Source organism: Acinonyx jubatus, chromosome B2 (genome assembly GCF_027475565.1).
Source record: "Acinonyx jubatus isolate Ajub_Pintada_27869175 chromosome B2, VMU_Ajub_asm_v1.0, whole genome shotgun sequence".
In the NCBI taxonomy this organism is placed as follows: Eukaryota; Metazoa; Chordata; class Mammalia; order Carnivora; family Felidae; genus Acinonyx; species Acinonyx jubatus.
Genome location: NC_069385.1, coordinates 35,292,091 through 35,311,752, shown reverse-complemented (window position 1 = coordinate 35,311,752; position 19,662 = coordinate 35,292,091). Strand labels below are relative to the sequence as shown.

Here is a 19,662-nt window from a genome sequence, read left to right as displayed (position 1 = left end):
GTTTTTGAGAGACCAAGAGACAGACTGCTAGCGGGAGAGGGGCAGAGAGAGAGGGAGACACAGAATCGGAAGCAGGCTCCAGGCTCCGAGCTTTCAGCACAGAACCCGATGTGGGGCTCGAACTCACCAACCATGAGATCATGCCCCTAGCTGAAGTCTGACATTTAACCGACTGAGCCACCCAGGCGCCCCAAGAATTTTTAAGATTAATTCCACAGGGAGACATGTACTATGTTTCCTTATGTAAAAAGAAGAAAGGAGACCAGACCAACTCAGAAGTCTCCAAAAATATCCTTTATTTTGGAAGCTGGAAAGGGCAGAACTTAGCAACAGTACAAGACAAATTTGAAAGGCCTATAAATGTGAGTTTGGACTAGAATACATGCTCTCCTTGTTTCTTTTTTTTTTTTCTCCCTGAACAACTAGATTCAGCATTATTATTTTTTTTTCCAGCTTACAAGCATTGTTGTGTCTGGATGGCTATTAGTTCAAATTGGACTGATTTTCTAGTTCTATAAAACTCTTCATCTGCATCATGTATCAAGAGCATTGAGTTACTTCCTGCAGTGCACAGCTGGAAATCATTCTCTTCGGCAACATTTTGTTTCATCCCATTTTTGTTTTATACCAATGTGTTCCCCCACACCCACATAGCTCAGAATTTCAGCAGACAAGTATTTCCTTTTCTTCCTTGATGCATCTTAGAACATTTTAAATTGGCAGGTTTTCTTTTGTCTTTCAAATACTGAAGCACTTGCAAACAGCTCTGTTTGCCTGCCTGAATATTTTTTAAAATGCTCCACAGACCTGAAAGACTTAAATGGAAAGTTAGAGACGTTCAAACAGTTTCCTCTTACTCTTTGAGAAGTGATAGGTGCTTGGCATAAACAAGCAGGAGAAATATTAGGTACCAAGAGTAAGAGGAATAATTGGAGGTGGGGAGAGGGGAAAGAGACATCTGTGATGTATTGTAAACAATATGGGATGATTTTTTTTTAATTATTAAGAAATTGACTATATTGAAGAGAAGTCACTGACTGGGTGACTTTTCCATAGCAAATATCTATGTGCCATCTGTTATTATATTAGTGATGGTCTTTGGTAGGTTGACTGTAGATGTTAACAAGAACCATGATTTGAGAAATTAAAATATATGTATTGTGTGTACTGATACATGAACATATATATCAATATCTAAGTAGTAATAAAAATTGTATATGTTAGGCACAGGCAATGAAAAACAACTACTCCCACGATATTTACTTAGTTTAAACTGATGAAAACAAGAAATATATACTTAGAAATTATTTTTGCCAGATTACATTAGAAAGATTTTCTTTAAAGACATGAGTTAGGTTATCATCATTTTAACGTGATGGTTTACCAAACTTCACACATTTCAAGGTAATCAAAAAAGAACATAGTGAAGGGGAAAACAACCAAAAAACCTAGACGGAAATTTTCACTGTGAAACAATTTTTGAAGTGGCCACTTCTTGGGGCATCTGGAGGGCTCAGTCGGCTAAGTGACTCTTGATTTTGGCTCAGGTCATGATCTCACGGTTCTCATGAGTTCGGCCCCATGATGGACTCTGCTGACAGTGCAGAGCCTGTTTGGGATTCTTTCTCTCCCTCTCTCTGCCCCTTCCTTGCTCGCTCTCTCTCTCTCAAAATGAATAAATAAACGTTAAAAGAAAGTGGCCACTTCTGATTGTGATCATTGTATAAGCACTGGGTCTTTCCGTAAATAATTGTGATTGTTGTCACTACTACTGTTCCTTCACATTTTATCTTAAAGATGCTTAAATGAAACAATACATGTCTATTTATTTATTTTGTTATAATAAAATTACTCTCTTGATCTTTGTGTGTGTGTGCATGTGTGTGTGGGTGGGGAATGTATAAACATAATGTAGGGTCTTTATATCCTTCTGGCTTCTTGATCAGAAGAAACAGAAGGCACCAATACTGTTTAACTTAAGCAGAAATGTACTTAAAGTGTATCACATAACTTGCAGAATTGTTGGAAAGTTTTGAGCACAAGGCATGGCACATGGTGCTCATCAAGGGCATTCCCAGGTCTCACTGCTTGAATAGTCTAGTTAGAGTCTTTCTACAGACATTGCCCTTTACCCCTTCTTTTTCCCACCACCACTGATACTTTTATCTCTTTGGCGGTCATCTTTTTTTTCATTATTCCCTAGCCCTGTTCTTTAAGTGCTTAAGATTCACAACCCTAGGCTAACGTCATGGGCACATGCCCAAACTGTTAAAGGAAGGGGAGAGGAAAGATCTTTCCTACTTCTACTTCCCTAGCAGGGGGTGAGGAAATATGTACCCTTTGTACTAAATACAGTGCCAATTAGCTAAGAGTAGAAATGGAGGCTGGAGCCAAGAAATGATAAAGGTCCGGCATAGTTTCACATAGCTTGGATTCTTTGAATTATTTCACTGAGCTAGAATGCCCAAACAGGGTTCTACGTTTTTACTAAATCAAGGGTGTGATCAGTTTACTGGCTTTGGTTTGCCAGATTTCTCTCTAGAAAGAATACACAAGTGCATCTATTTCTTCTCATTCAATAAATTTAAATTTGAGTGTTATAACAGGCTAGCTAGTGTTAACTCTATATTCAATGATGTTATAAAGTAGAAATCCACTGTAAAGGGTATTGAAGTTTCAGTGTGATGAGGGTTATAATAAAATATCAACTAAGTATTGTGTGGACACCAAGAAGGAAACAACAGGGACATCTGGGTGGATCAGTTGGTTAAGCATCTGGCTCTTGGTTTTGGCTCAGGTCATGATCTCGCCATTCGTGGGCTCGAGCTACTCATCAGGCTCTGCACTGACAGTGTAGACAGGGATTCTCTCTCTCTGCCCCTCCCCCACTTGTGTGTGTGTGCTCTCTCTCTCTCTCAAAAATAAATAAACTTTAAAAAATAAAAAACAAGGAAACAGCATTTTATGTGGCAAAGTCAGAAAATACTTTCACAGAGCTGGGGATATGGGAGCTGGGTCAGGTCATGAAAGGTGAGTAGATGACCACGCACAGAAAAAGAAAAATATTATAGAATGGATAAGATAATTGGTGAGGCAATGCCTGATGTAGAATTTTCAAAACACCTGGTATAGTTTTAAACAGTAAGATGTCAGTACATTTGATGTGTACAGATAAGTTTAGAGAGGTAGATAAGGGCCTGATTATAAATGTCCGGGGGAGCAAGGAGTGACTATTCTCCTATAGGCAACAGATAAGTCACAGAGGTTGTTAAAAAGAAGTGAAAAAAAATGATGTGATCAGACTTAATTTTTAGGAAGATCATTTTCATGACACAGTGGCAGATGAACAGAAGTGGAGACATGCAGAAAGACAAGTTACGGTGTGATTGCAGTAGAGGTAAGACAGGACAGGTTATCCTTATATAAAAGTATAGACAGACAGATAGATGAGGAGAGAGAGAAAGAGAAAGAGGATGCTAAGATGGAGACAAAAAAAAAATTGGAAGCAGAAATCTTAGAATGGTGAGAAGTCAGACGTAGTTTTTCTCAAAGAACCATTTAACATTTTCTAGTTTCTGTGGAATAACAGGAAGGCTGGTTGATGTTCACCTATTGGGTGCGAATGGCAGAGATCTGGGGGATAAAGATGACTGAATCAGCAATGTTTTTGTGGGTGGCCTTCATGAGGTCAGTCAGTAATGGAGATGAGCATGTGATTTAAACTTTTAAAGAAGAAGTTATGAGCTACGAGAGGAACTGTTTTTTAAGTAGCAGTTAAAAGCTGGTTAAAAGAAGCTACTTTTCCTTTCCCAGTGGTTCTAGGGATCCACTGGGGAGATCTACAGAGTGTCACTGTCAGAGGAAAGCAAGGATTCAGTTACAATAAGAAGGCTGAAGAAGTGCTCTCTTAAAATGGAGAAATTTGGAAACAGATTTCAAGACTTACAAAATTATGATGGAAATTGGCCTGTGAGTGTGTGTGTATGGAAGGGAAAAGGAGAACTGGATGGTGCAAAACTGAGGAATTGTGTAGCAGGTGAAAAGAATTTCATTTAGAGCTGGGAGGGGAGTAAGGCCAGTGAGTCTTCAATAATAAAATTAATTCTAACCCATTTGGGATCACAGTAACTGGGTTTGAAAACTAACAGTGCCACTTAGGTTTGGGGAATTATGTTCTTCATTCTTAAAGTTCAGATTCTTACTAGGCTTCTTTGAACTGAATTCTTTTTGCTACCAGAAGACAACCGTCTAGTTCGCCACCTAGAGAAACATCACCTAAAGCCTAAGAAACCAGTCTGAACCGTGCCACCCAGCAGATCACTTATGAGGACATTGAATGCATTTCTCGATGACTCACTTGTACTTCTTCAAAAGACAGCACTTATGTATTAAATATGATTCTAAGTCAAAGTTCTTTATTTTTATGAAATCAAAGCTGGAAGGATTGGAAAGCTGTACGAGGAAAATAGAGTTACCTGCTGATTACTGGCCTGCTGGGGTCTTGGGGAGACTTTCATCTGTTTTGCTGATCTAGCACCTGCTTTTGCTTGTTTCCACTGATTCTGACAGGGATTGAAAAGACAGTTTTCCTCTGTAGTATCTAACAAACTGTTCCCCATTTGATTTAAGAAATGTCAATTTGAAGTTCTATTGTTACTTGCATCGACAATTTATAAAAACCAAGAAATGCAAGAAATAATATATATACATATGTATATGCATGTACGCACATGTACATCTACATATATGTGTATGTGGTTATATACACAGACGTATACTTACACATATATATACATGTATAATATTTCTTTAGATTCTTTGCCAAATTTTATTAAAATTTCCCCACATACAGAAAAATTGAAAGAATCATCCAGTAAACACTCATATACTCAGCATCTCTTGGAAACTTCATGCTTACACTCTTCAATATGAATATTACTAACTAGAGTTCAATATTGGTTTACTTTCTTTTTTAAGGTAAAATTGACCTACAGTGAAATGCACACATCCTCCCTGGGTGTAGCATGTGCTCATTGAGTGTGACAGTTAATAAGTTTTAAGAGATGTGCACACTTGTATAATATAAACTCCCATCAGGAATATTATCATTACCCCAGAAATTGTCTTATGCCTCTTTCCGGTCAGTCTACCCCTCAAAGCAATCTTTTTTTTTTTTTTTTTCTATTTTCCCAATAGATTAGATTTGTCTGTTCTAAAAAGTCAAATAATGGAACATGCACTCTTTTTTGTAAAGCTTCTTTAATTTGACATATTGCTTTTGGGAGTCATCTTGTTCCATACCGAATACATTTCCATTGTGTGAATAAACCACCGTTTCTGTATCAGTTCTCCCACTGATTAAAAACTTGAGCTGTTTCCAGGTTGGGTTATTATAATAAGAGCTTCCATGTGCATTTTTGTATAGGTCTTTTCATAGACACATACTGTCATTTCTCTTGGGATTTTACCTATGGGTGGAATGTAGGGTCATGAAGTAGATCTGGGTTTAAATTTATTTAAAAAAAAATGCTTGACTTTTTTCTAATGCCGTTGTACTAATTTACACTCCCAACAGCAGTGGAGTAGAATTCCAGTCCAGTTGCTCCACAAACCTTCAAACATCTGGTGCTGTCAATATTTTTAATAATCTACCACTTACTGTAAAGCATAAGAACCTTGGAGATATGTAGGTCTATTTACCATGATCTCTCCACCCACCATTTCTTTGTTATAATTGTCATATGTGTTACATTAACATACACTGTAACCCTCCCTGCCCAACCCCCCCCCCCGAAATATTATATATTTTTTCTTTAAACATTAAAATGTATTTAAAGAACTTAGGAGGGGCACCTGTGTGGCTCAGTTGGTTAAGAATCTGACTGTTGATTTTGGCTCAGATCATGATCTCACTGTTTATGGGTTCAAGCCCCACGTTGGGCTCTGCACTGAGTTTGGAACTTGCTTGGGATTCTCTGGCTCTCCCCTGCTCACTCCCTATCTCTCTTTCAAAATAAATGAATAAATGTGAAAAAAAAAGAACTTAGGAAAAAGTCTATCAGTTTTGTTTCAAGTTTACTTACACTTTTTTTCTCTCATCTCCAATTTTCTATTAATCCCATGCTGTTATTTTTTTTATATTCTAGATACTGCATTTTTCAGTTCTATAATTTATATTTGATATTTTTTGTAGTTTCTATTCATCTACTGAAACTTCTTATTTGTCTTTTCATTGTAAGCATTTTTTGTGTGTGTCCTTGATTATGGGTATAAAAGCTGCTTAAAAATATTTGTATGCTAACTTCAGTATCTGGGTGATACCAGTGTTGATCTATGCACTGCTGTAAGCATGGGTAGCATTTTATTGTTTCTTCGTATGTTTAATAATTTTTTTAAAAAAGTGCATCCTGGATATTGTGAATGATACATTTATAGAAACTCAGGATTCTGTTATGTTTTCCTGAAGAATAGTCCTCCATTTTTTATTTCTGTGTTATATCAGTTGGTTAACGTATGTGGATTCAAACAGCAAACTGTAGTCTTTCCTGTGGAATGCAGCTACTGTAGATTTCTGTGTTCTTTTAGCCCCAGTTTGTATGCTTGGCATCTGCCTGGGTCATATTCAGGTCTGGCATCAGTGAGAGATTTGGGAAGAGTTTATACACATACTTTGAGGCTCCTTTTACAGGTTTTTCCCAATATTTTTCCTTCACTTCATAGCAGCTGTGGCTGTTCATAATTCTGGCCTCTGTCTTTTCAAGATAGTTTAGAAAAAGACAAACAGACAAGAGACACTGTGGAATTCTACTTGACTTTTAGCCACTGTGCCCTGTGCACTCTGAAACGCATCCCGTATCTTCCCCTTTCCAAGCACACACATCCCTCCCAGCTTACTTGTTTGGGGTTGTTCTCCATTGCTTTTAGGTATTTGGGATTTTTTAAAAATATATTTTGTTTAGAATTCATACCTGTTATCTGTGAGAAGGTTGGTTCCCTGGGAGCTACCCCACAATTATTAAGAGTAGAACTTGTATATGCAGGTTTTAAAAATGCTTCTGCTCTTTGAAACCAGAATGTGGAATTTTGAGGTTGCAAATCATCACAATAATGCAAACATCTACAAACATACCATAGTATTTGGATGAGCAAAGATAGTATAAAAACATCCAAATGAAAATTTGGTGAATTTTGTAAATATTAGTCATATTTTGAAAAATTGCTGTTTTTCAATTATAGACTATCCTTTTCTAGATTATTTATTAAATGTATAAATTATGTTATACCATACACAAAAATAAACTCAAAAATGGATGAAAGACCTAAATGTAAGACAGGAAGCCATCAAAATCCTCGAGGAGAAAGCAGGCAATAACCTCTTTGATATTGGCCACAGAAACTTCTTACTCAACATGTCTCTGGAGGCAAGGGAAACAAAAGCAAAATGAAATATTGGAACGTCTTCAAAATAAAAAGCTCTGCATGGCAAAGGAAACAATCAGCAAAACTAAAAGGCAACCAACGGAATGGGAGAAGATATTTGCAAATGACATATCAGATAAATAGTTAATTTCCAAAATCTATAAAGAACTTATCAAAGTCAACACCCAAAAAACAAATAATCCAGTGAAGAAATGTGCAAAAGACATGAGTAGATACTTCTCCAAAGAAGACATCCAGATGGCCAACCGACACATGAAAAAGTGTTTAACATCTCTCAACATCAGGGAAATACAAATCAAAACTATAATGAGATACCATCTCATGCCTGTCAGAATGGCTAACATGAACAACTCAGGCAACAAAAAATGTTGGTGAGGATGCGGAGAAAGAGGATCTCTTTTGCATTGCTGGTGGGAATGCAAACTGGTGCAGCCACTCTGGAAAACAGTATGGAGGTTCCTCAAAAAACTAAAAATAGAGGGGCGCCTGGGTGGCGCAGTCGGTTAAGCGTCCGACTTCAGCCAGGTCACGATCTCGCGGTCCGTGAGTTCAAGCCCCGCGTCAGGCTCTGGGCTGATGGCTCGGAGCCTGGAGCCTGTTTCCGATTCTGTGTCTCCCTCTCTCTCTGCCCCTCCCCCGTTCATGCTCTGTCTCTCTCTGTCCCAAAATAAATAAAAAACGTTGGGGAAAAAAAAAAAAACTAAAAATAGAACTACCCTATGACCCAGCAATTGCACCACTAGGTATTTATCCAAGGGATATATGCTGTTTTGAAGGGTCACATGCACCCCCATGTTTATAGCAGCACAATCAACAATAGCCAAAGTATGAAAAGAGCCCAAATGTCCATCGATGGATGAATGGATAAAGAAGATGTGGTATGTATATACAACGGAATATTAATCGGCAGTCAAAAAGAATGAAATCTTGCCATTGGCAACTACGTGGATGGAACTAGAGGGTGTTATGCTAAGCAAAATTAGTCAGAGAAAGAAAAAAATCATATGACTTCACTCCTATGAGGACTTTAAGAGACAAAACAGATGAACATAAGGGAAGGGAAGCAAAAATAATATAAAAACAGGGAGGGGGACAAAACAGAAGAGACTCATAAATATGGAGAACAAACTGAGAGTTACTGGAGGGGTTGTGGGGGGGGATGGGCTAAATGGGTAAGGGGCACTAAGGAATCTATTTCTGAAATCGTTGTGGCACTGTATGCTAACTAACTTGGATGTAAATTTAAAAATAAATTTTAAAAAATGTATACATTATGTAACAGAATATATTGTTGTTTTCTTTATAGTAATCATATTCTAATCTCCAAAGAAAATATATAGGTAGAAAAAATTTTATCTGTTTTTTTGTTCAGATTTTGTTATCCCACAAATCCAGCTAAATTTATTTAGTCTGCATACTATTCAGGAAAAAAAAAGTCAATCATAATTGTATGGGTAATGATGACTGGCTTTTATGTCATTAACATTACATGACCTCAAATTGAATTAAAAGGCTGTAAGTCAATACTCTATAAGGGTTCACCAGCTATTTGTAGTTTATTTACATTCACAATGTTTACATAATCTTAACCAAACAACCCGTATTGAAAGTGGAAATAAATATTACCCTGCTGCTTTTGAATGGGAATAAATAGGTACAGTTTAATAGATTTAACATATAATGGAAGTGGGCTGCAATCTCTAATACAACCTGCTGAAGATTCAATAAAAGCTCAGATATTGACTGACTCTTCAAACTGGTTGTTAGCAACTAATTGGAGACCTTCCCTGACCAATATAGTTTACTGATTTTTGTAAGAAATAAACAGTAAAATAGCTGATAAAATTTTAAAAGGCAACTGTTTCCTAACCACAAAGCAAGGCAATTAAATTGAAAAGGTTAATTTTGAGCACCTGATCAGTAAGTGTAACAGAAACAAATCAATGGAAAGAACTGAAAGATAATAAAGGTAAATTTTATTAATTTCTTTGTTTATGGGTAGAAAACTCTATGAAACAACAAAAGACTGGCAACTGGATAAGTCATATCCATTACAGTGGATGTAAATGGATAAGCATTGCTGAGGACCAAGTTTTGGCTCTTTTTTATGCCCTGGTAGGCATCCAGCTTCGGCTCAGGTTATGATCTCATGGTTCATGAGTTCAAGCCCCGCCTAGGGCTCTGTGCTGACAGCTCAGAGCCTGGAGCCTGCTTCAGATTCTGTGTCTACCCTCTCTCTCTCTGCCCCTCCCCTGCTCACACTCTGTCTCTCTCTCTCAAAAAATAAACATTAAAAAAAATTAGAATACGTTTTCTTGGTTAAAGAGCTGAGTTCAAATCATAGTTATCAATCTTACTAATTCATAATTTTGTACATATTGCTTTTCTTCTCTGAGCTGCACTTTCTTCATTTGTAAAATGAGACTGATAAATTCTATACAATGGGGTGATGGGGGGATTAAGTCCTATTACTTAATGAATATGAAATAGCTTCTGAATCAGTGTTACTTTTCTACCTATAATTCTTTTATAGCCATGTCATGTCGTTCACATTTTATCCACTTAATTCTGTAGGGAAATTGGGGTGTAATTCAATTCTATGTTTTGGACCACACAATATACAGTAAAGTAGTTTTCGCCAGCCGTCTTTCTTTTATGGACCCCTCCCATGATTACTCAGACCTGAGAAAATGGAGGTTGAGCCTACTCAAATCAGGTTCCACACAGGGCTGCTCCAAAGCCAGGCATAGGGAGTCTTACCCATACCTACAAAACAGACTCAAGGCCAGGGTCAAAATCAGAACTAGTCAGAGCTAAAGGAGGAGACAAAGATCACAGAGAAAAGCCGACAGTGTCCTGGGGCAGTTTTAGACATGTTGGCCACTGCCTGAGATGCCTTTTGTGTAAGTGAGCTGGCTTTGTTTGGAAGGATAAGAACAGGCTTAACTACCTAAACTCCTACTACAGGCCAGCAAGATAAGAAGTAGAGTTTTGCCCTCCTGAAAACAGTGTATCTCTTCCTTCTAATTACCAACTTTGTTCTATGCTACACACTAAAATTATAAAGACCTGGGGGAAAAAATCCCACTAAAACAAATCACTAACAGTGACAAGTAAGCAGCAGTTTGTGTTGATGTCTATGTGAACCATTAAGTATCCTCTGTGTGTAATCTATGTATCTAGATCTGTATCCATATCTATATCTATATATCTGTATCTGTATCCATGTCTGTATAATCACATAATCTAATGGGTTAGAATAATTCTAAAGTCAACTACTCAGTTAGTCACTCAACATTCGCTTAAGTTTTCCAGAAAAAGTCCATACTCATATGCTATTCCCTCTGCCTGGTGAGTTTGTTTTTTCCTTTTCTCCACCAGATAAACTTCTATTTCTCGTTTGAGATTTAGCTCAAGATCACTTCCACAATAAGCCTATCTCAATGGTATTTTATTCTCAAATCTTTTATGGTACCTGGCATAGTATGTGCTCAATGCATTACAGTTAAATGCAAAATGGGGATGAATGGCAGAAGAGAAAGATGGGCAGACATATCATATTTATTTAATCATATATCATTTACAAATATAGAGAATAAAGTGTCTAAGGTGGAGAGATAATGTTTTGGGGATGATCAAATTATTTTCAAAATTTATAATGTGGTTAACTTCACAAAACTGAGGTAGTTTCCAATAAGCCTGTATACAAGGAAGACTAAAAAAAAGTTAATAACTGTTGTACTTACAGTAATTTACCATTTAGAAAACACTCTATATTTCCTCATGAAATAAGTAACAATAGCTTTATGAATGGCTAATATTTTTCTGATCAACGATCATCTGTGCACGTCTTAACGATAGAATGTCTCATTGAGTGAGGGTCAGAGCAAATAGATGAGGGAAATGAGGGGTTTGGGGAAATAAACTTATCAGGAAGAATGAATGAGATAGTGGCTGCAATTGAGTAGAAAAGTAAGTTTTGACCTTCTGGCAAAGAAGGAAAAATTGGAAACCTCAAGTAACTATTCACTGGAGAGAAGCACAAGGCAGGAGGGCCAGCAGGCTCGGGCCTGGCTAGATTAGAGCATCAGAACTGAGGGATTTTAGAGGCTGGTGAATTATGGAGAGGGAGGGAAGAGAGAGAGAAATAGTCTGAAGGCAACTTTTTGGGAGACCCTGAGAGTGACTGAGATGATAATTGTGGTGCTGGTCTTAGGAATTCGCTTACCTCTTCGAAATTGTTGAGAATGATTACAAAAGAGATTAAAATCATTTAAAAATCTTTCTCATTCACTGTACTGTTACTTCCTTCAGTGCAATTCTAAGGTCAACCAGGACCACAAATTAGCACTAGATTCAGGTAGGGTGTCATTTGACATTGTAGAGAACAAGCACTAGAGTGATTAAAAGGACAGATTCCGGAGCCAGATTCCGTGGTTTCAAATCATGGCTCTGCTATTTGCTATCTGTAATCCTAGGCAAGTTACTGAACGTCGTAATAAAATAAGGGCAACAGTAGCATGCTGCTCATGTGGGTGCCATTTGAAGCAAATCAGCGCATGAAGCTAGAACAATGCCTGGAACATTATAAACATTCAGTAAGGCTGGTGATGAGGATGAGGGTGAAGATGAAGATGATGCAAAGAATATTTATGTGGCCAATCTTTGGAGTTCCTTCATTTTATAAATATATTGAGTGCTTACTCTGTACCTAGCACGTGCTAAGTTTGCAAGATAAGGAAGAAAACACCTATGAACTCAAAACTCTGGGGATCTCAGTAAAACGTTGGGACATAAGATTTAGTTAATAAAGATCTTTCTAGCAGAGGTCGAATTAGTGTAGACCTACTTGGCGTGTGTATAGAGCAGAGACCACCTAGATGGTTAGCACGTTCCGTATATAATTTTTTTTTTCAACGTTTATTTATTTTTGGGACAGAGAGAGACAGAGCATGAACGGGGGAGGGGCAGAGAGAGAGGGAGACACAGAATCGGAAACAGGCTCCAGGCTCTGAGCCATCAGCCCAGAGCCTGACGCGGGGCTCGAACTCCGGGACCGCGAGATCGTGACCTGGCTGAAGTCAGACGCTTAACCGACTGCGCCACCCAGGCGCCCCATCACGTTCCGTATATAAATCGAGTCAAATCGTCTGGAATCGCAGATGTATTTTCTCCAAGACAAGTTTTTCAGTTAAAGAGTGGCTTCTGACAAATGGCTTTACCATATTGTCAGGAAATGAGGTCCATAAAATGCAAATACTAGACATGTATGAGGCAAAATTGACATGAAGTTTTAGAAAGAAAAACCTGAGTTTATATGGAATGAAAGGCCTTCCCAACTATACACTGTCATGGGTCTCTGTGATTTTACCTGAACGAGCTTAAACTTCTATTGTATCTAAGAAATAATTGCTGGTATATGATCGTGGACCACTATAACTACTTGTTTCTGATAACTCATTGCTATATAATATGGCTTTGTAGCACAGAAGGCAGTAAAGAATGGTTTTCCAAAATCTTTCATCATTTGCTATTTTCTCCAGTCTGAATAAAAGGAATTATAACAACCACTTAATGCTACATGATAATTGGAGAATAAAAATGGCCACAGAAATCATAAACGCTTAGTTACACAAAATCTTTATATACGATTATAGTTTACTACTAAATACAAAATAGCTGAAGTGGAAGATGGAAGATTCAATAAGATCTTTTGCCAATGACATGAAGAGAAGATATTTTATAAGTTTATTTTTATTACTTTTTTGGGGGGGGGCGGTGGGAGAGGGGCAGAGAGAGGGAGACAAAATCCCAAGCAAGTTTTGTGCGGTCAGCACAGAGCCAGATGTGGGGCTTGAACCCATGCACTGTGAGTTCACAACCTGAGCCTAAATGAAGAGTTGGTCACTTAAGTGACTGAACCACCCAGGCACCCCTGAAGGTCTTTGTTTTTTAAGTGTGTTAGAGACAGGGCTTTTTTCCTAATTAAATGTTACAGGTTAAACATTAAGAAGATAGCTTTAGATTTTATATTTAAGACTGAAGAAGAAATGTTCATTTGAGAACACATGCTATTTATGTAGAGTAGTTAATTAAACCAGATATTCAATTATCACTGATTATTTAATTTTCAATTAATTTAATGCTCTGAAAAATATCCTATCTTAATTTCATCTTAAAATGCAGCGAAATCATACCATGTTGCTTCTGGCCCACACATCTTCATTTGTCCTTCTTTTTCAGGTTTATTCCCTGCTGTCCTGAATCTTGCTTCCAATGCTCTCATCACCACAAATGCAACATGTGGAGAAAAAGGACCTGAAATGTATTGCAAATTGGTAGAGCATGTCCCTGGACAGCCTGTGAGGAACCCCCAATGTCGAATCTGCAATCAAAACAGCAGCAATCCAAATCGTATGTATTTTTTTAAATATTTTTTAACATTTATTTATTTTTGAGACAGAGAGAGACAGAGCATGAACAGGGTAGGATCAGAGAAAGAGGGAGACACAGAATCTGAAACAGGCTCCAGGCTCTGAGCGGTCAGCACAGAGCCCGACGTGGGGATCGAACTCACAGACCGTGAGATCATACCTGAGCCGAAGTCGGACACTTAACTGACTGAGCCACCCAGGCGCCCCCATATCGTATGTATTTTAACACATGTTTGCATGGCACTGGCTAAGATCTGTAGTTGAGAGACTTTTTTTTTTTTAAATTTTTAACATTTATTCATTTTTGAGAGAGAGAGAGAGAGAGAGAGAAACAGAGCGTGAGTAGGGGAGGGGGAGAAAGAGAGGGAGACATAGAATCTGAAGCAGGCTCCGGGCTCTGAGCTGTCAGCACAGAGCCCGACATGCGGCTCGAACTCACAAACTGAAATCATGACCTGAGCCGAAGTCAGTCGCTTAACTGACTGAGCCATCCAGGCACCCCATGTAGTTGAGAGACTTTGAGGTGAAGTTGCATTCAAGTCAAAGGGTTTGTGGTCCCCAAATTCCTAGACCTTTTCTTCCATTGGGTGCTTCTTTATACCTCTTCTGTACCATCTGACAAACATTACTGGAGTTCTCTATGTGTACCAGGTATAGTGCTTGAGAAGAGTTTTCTAGCTGAACACCTGTGGCAGTCATTAGGTTAACTACGTCCAGAATCACATCTGAGGATGTGGTTATTAGTGCAGGCTTTAGTCATTTGTTGGTCACTTACGCGCCAGGTACTCTGGTGAAGATCAACAGGAATAAGGTATGGTCCCTCACTGCAACCAGTGAAGAAATAGGCAAAAGGTACAAAGTAAAGAATGAGCATAGGGGTCTGAGGGAGAGAGAGGAGGGTTACAAATTAGTCTTGGTGCAAGTGAAGGCTTGCCAGAAGTGCCATCTAAGCTGAGACTCAAGGACAAGTATTAAATACGCAGGTAAAGTAGAGAGAGTGAGAAGAGACGAAGAAATGCCAGAAAGATCAGAATGGGATAGAAAACCTTACTTGCTCAGGGAACTACAAGTAGTTGGAATGGCTAGAACTAAAAGCATCAAAAAGCAGAATGTAGAGATGGGTCTTGTGCAGAGGCTGGAAGTGGATTATGAAGGTTCTTAAACACCACAAGAGGGGAGTTTTAAGGACAGGTGTCATACAAAGCCCTCTTGCTGGCTTCTATGAACCACACTGACGTCTCAGATACATTTATGTGTTTATTTGGCAAGCATATGAACCCCTGCTGCTAGCAATGCATTGTACTGAAGTATAATGGTAACTCATACATAGTTCCTGACTTAAGCGACTTAGGGGGGGAATAGGGGAAGCAGAAAAGTAAATTGAGTGTTAAGGGTACATGAGAGAGGCTATTTAACTATTTCTGGGAGAAAGTGACTCATGTACTGCAGAAAGAAGAGTAAGATGAAAAGTATTATAAAAGGAAAAGCATACACAAGTCTTGGAGTTATGGAACAGCGTGATACATTCAGATAATGATAAGTAATTTGGTTTAATGGGTAAAGAATTTATATGGAGAAGGGGAGAATGGTGTGAGAGGATTCTAGAGATGGAGGTTGATTTAGAGATACACGTTGGGAAATTATCAAATCTGTTGGGGAGGTTAATAATGTGAATACTTAATGTCAAAGAGGTGAGTTCTAATGGGGATAAAACTTCACAATTATAGCATTTTAAAATTTGCTTAGTTTCCTTCTCTTTTTAAGCTAAAAACCTATAAAATGAAAGAAGTTTTCTCTCACAATTTGCATTTTTTTTACCTCAAAATAAAGTTGGAAGGCCTTGTGTGTTCTTTATTGGAACTAGTTAAAGGGGAGAATGCATGGTCCCCTCTCTATTATATAATTTAGAGATGCTGAAAACATTATGTTTGGAGAATTGGAACTTTTGTGATTAAAACTGGTGGGTCTTGTGTATCACAGAATGTTTAAAAAATCTTAAGATGGCAACTACCAGAATCTTCCATGTCTTTAATGACTCTGATTATTTCTGTGATTCAGACTATTATGATATAGGTATGAGTGAGGAGTAATGGAACACATCTCACCTGTTGGCTTATTTTTTAGATCAATAAGGGCAGAGGACCTGGGTCAAAGCCCCGGGAAGCATCAGAAGCTAAGGGAGGTAGATTTAGTGGAATCCAGGAAGGCAATAAAGAGAAACAGAATCCAAGGAAGGAAGGCAGAAGATTCAGGTACCATGCTTGTGAGGAAGGAAAGAATTTTCACGAAGAATGAATAATCAACAATGTTAGCTACTTAGAGATATTGAGTAAGAAAGTATAAAATAGATTTTCCTTGATTTTGACAATATGGACATCCATTGGTAAACTTGTCAAAGTAGTCAGTGGATGGATGAGGCAAAAGCCACATTCAAGAGTTAGTGAGTGGTAAAAAGGAAAGAAAGAAGTATAGGGGTGTTCTCTCAAATATCCTTGGTGTGAAAGAGAATGGATGTGGTGTTTTGAAGGTTTCCAGAGATGGGGCATTTGAGCAAGTTTCAGTCGAAAGGAGCGGCCAGGAAACTTGAGGATAAAGTGGCAATGGGGGTGGTAGTTCTCTAGAGGTAAAAACAGATGAGTCACTGAGCACAGGTAAGAAGGCATCCTTTTAACTCATCAAATCAGAAAGAGGGAGGATGAGTAGAGGTAGATAGAAGGGAGTATTTGGGAGGAAATTCTTATTTAATGCTCTTAATTTTCTTACTAATACGTGTGTCTGGGTGTTCTGTTAAGGAAAGAAGTAAAATTTTGATTAGCCCTTTGGGTAATAGGAGGAGAATTGCTGAGCCATAGTGAGAATAAAGTGAGAATCCTATATGGGGTGGAATGGAAGAATCAAATGTTTGTGCTGATCCTCATGGAGTTTTACAGAGAAAGTAGAATGGAAGAATAAAGTGGCAAGAAAATTGAAGTCAAGTCTGAAAGATAAATGAATTGATGGACTATGAGCTTTAGGTTCGTTAGGGAAGAAAATGAAGCCTGATGGGGAGAAACCGCCATTGGTTTAGACTGGTAGCCTTGATGATTTGATAAAGAATGTGAGAAAGGCTAGAGGCATGGAAATGTTGGGGAGGGGGTGGAGAGGATGCACTGGGCAGAAAGGGGGAGTTAGGTAAAGTATATAAAGTTGTGTGTGTGTGTGTGTATACATGCATATATGTGTTTATATATGTATGTATATAAATATAAATACATATATGTGTAGTTCCTGACTACAAGTACAAGGTTAGGATAAATAAGGCTTGAACATAGAAAGCAATTAAGCAAATATTCCAAACAGTAAACTCAGGGCTTATTATCTGGTACATATTATAAATGATGTAGAGTGGCCCCTGGGTGGCTCAGTCCATTAAGCATCTGACTCTTGATTTCAGCTCAGGTCATGATCTCACAGTTGGTGAGACAACTCTGCATCCAGCTCTGAGCTGACAGTGCAGAGCCTGCTTGGGATTCTCTCTCTCTCTCTCTCTCTCCCTTTCTCTCTCCCCCCACCCCATGCTCTCTTTTTCTCCCTCAATAAATAAATAAACTTAAAAAATAAAAAGTGATGCAGGAGTACCTGGGTGGCTCATTCGGTTGAATGTCCGGCTTCGGCTCAGGTCATGATCTCACAGTTCGTGGGTTTGAGCCCCATGTCGGGGTCTGTGCTGACAGCTCAGAGCCTGGGGCCTGCGTCAAATTCTGTGTCTTCCTTCTCTCTGCTCCTCCCCTGCTCATGCTCTATCTCTCTGTCTCTCTGTCTCTGTCTCTCTCTCTCTCTCAGAAATAAATGAACATTAAAAAAAAATTTTTTTTAATAAAAAATAAATAAATAAATAAAAAGTGACGTAGAATTTCTGAGAAGGAAAACATTAGTGGGAACTGAAGTATTGAGAGGAAGTTCCAGGAGGCGGTCAGATTCAGCTGAGAATTAAAAAGCTGAATTGCCTGAGATTAGAAGGAAAGGTATTCCAGGAAAGGAGAAAAACAAAGAAATGTGTACACTCACAGAGGAAGGAAGGAAGGAAGGAAGGAAGATGGAAAGCTTGGGGTGGAAAATAATTGAGGGGAGACTCCTTTTTAAAATTAAATATATATATATATATAATTTTATTATGTAAAATAGTATAAATATGTATTATAAATAATAAATGTAGTATTAAATAATTTATTTATTATAAATACTAAATACATAATCATATAATTATTTATTATCAATTATATATATGAATATTTAATTCTTGAGCAAGAAAGAGAGTCCATAAGTGGGGAGAAGCAGAGGGAGAGAATCCCAAGCAGCCTCTGCACTGTCAGCATGGAGCCCGATGCAGGACTTGAACCCACGAGCTCACAAGATCATGACCTGAGCTGAAATCAAGAGTGGAACACCTAACTGACTAAGCGACCCAGGTGCTCCAAGTGGAGACTCTTGGTTGGAACAATGAATGAGGTGCATTTGCTAAACTGAGTCCAGGAGCGATCCTGTCATTTCCCCCTTCAGAGTTATATAGTCAGGGTCTCTTATGTCTCCATGGAAGACGTCCATGTTTAAGCAAGCCTGTCCCATAGGTTTATATTGGGACAGAAGTGACAGATTGTTTTAGTAAAGCAAGATACACAGGAAGTATGTCTTATATTTCCTCATTTTTATTTACCTGAAGTGTTTTTTTAAGACTTTTTTTTAATATTTATTTTTGAGAGAGAGAGAGAGACAGACAGACAGACAGACAGAGTGTGAGCAGGGGAGGGGCAGAGAGAGAGGGGGAGACCCAGAATGCGAAGTAGGTTCCAGGCTCCGAGCTGTCAGCACAGAGCCCTATGCGGGGCTCAAACTCACCATGACCTGAGATCATGACCTGAGCTAAAGTTGGTTCAGAAGCTCAACCAACTGAGCCACCCAGGTGCCCCTGCCTGAAGTGTTTTTTAACCTATCATAATCTGGATTTACTTTGTGTGATTAATTTTAAGCTACCACCTTCATTACATTTCAAAGTCTTGTTTTGGAACTAGAGATAGGGAAAGAACATACCCCATAAGAATAAAAATCTAGCAATAAACTACATGAATATATTTTAGGAAAAGTTGGAGCAGCAGATGATAAAATTTTACAAATGCATTGAACTGCTAGAACACATCAGGCAGGTCTGTGCGTAATCACCATACAAAGAAAAGGAAGCTTGAACTTCGGTTACTAGATTGTGCTTTCCAATTATAAATTAGCAGATTGAAAGATTTACTTCATCAGCGATTCCCTGGCCAGTATTCTGATGCAGTTAGCCCTTGGATTTACTTGTGTAGCTATCCCTGTTGAGGATGTTATAAGTTTCTATCTCATTCTAAATAAGGGAAGTATGCCAACAATTAATCAGTATTTGCAAATTAATTATGATTAAACTTTCATAATAGGGATTATGGTTAGTTGTTGATTCATCTCCCAGTCCTCATTTTCGTGACTAATTCTCATATCAATTTGACCTGAGGTGGCAGATATAAAAATTTCCAATTAGACAGCTTCTCCCAGAATTACCTGAGCCACAAATTTGATTTGGAAATATGGTTGTGGGTGTGTTTTTCTATCACATATTAAACCCACAATCCGTAAAGAAGATTCCAGAGGATGTTTGGGGAATGTTTGTTGTGATATTTATTTTCCTTCAGAAGCAATGCCAGTAATATTTCATTTATGTCTGATTCCTGATGTGTCAATTTCAGCACGCATTGACACCACAAGGGCATTTGTTTGATATTTA

General features: G+C 38.2%; 1 protein-coding gene across 2 annotated transcripts in view; it reads left to right on the top strand.

Annotated features, from left to right (window-relative positions):
- LAMA2 (laminin subunit alpha 2) overlaps window positions 1-19,662 on the top strand; it is a 606,210-nt gene that overhangs the window by 131,435 nt on the left and 455,113 nt on the right. For both annotated transcript variants that reach the window (XM_053222255.1, XM_053222254.1), the window contains exon 2: window positions 13,684-13,854. In XM_053222255.1, the coding sequence (XP_053078230.1) occupies window positions 13,684-13,854 (171 nt within the window). The remainder of the gene's footprint in view (window positions 1-13,683; window positions 13,855-19,662) is intronic.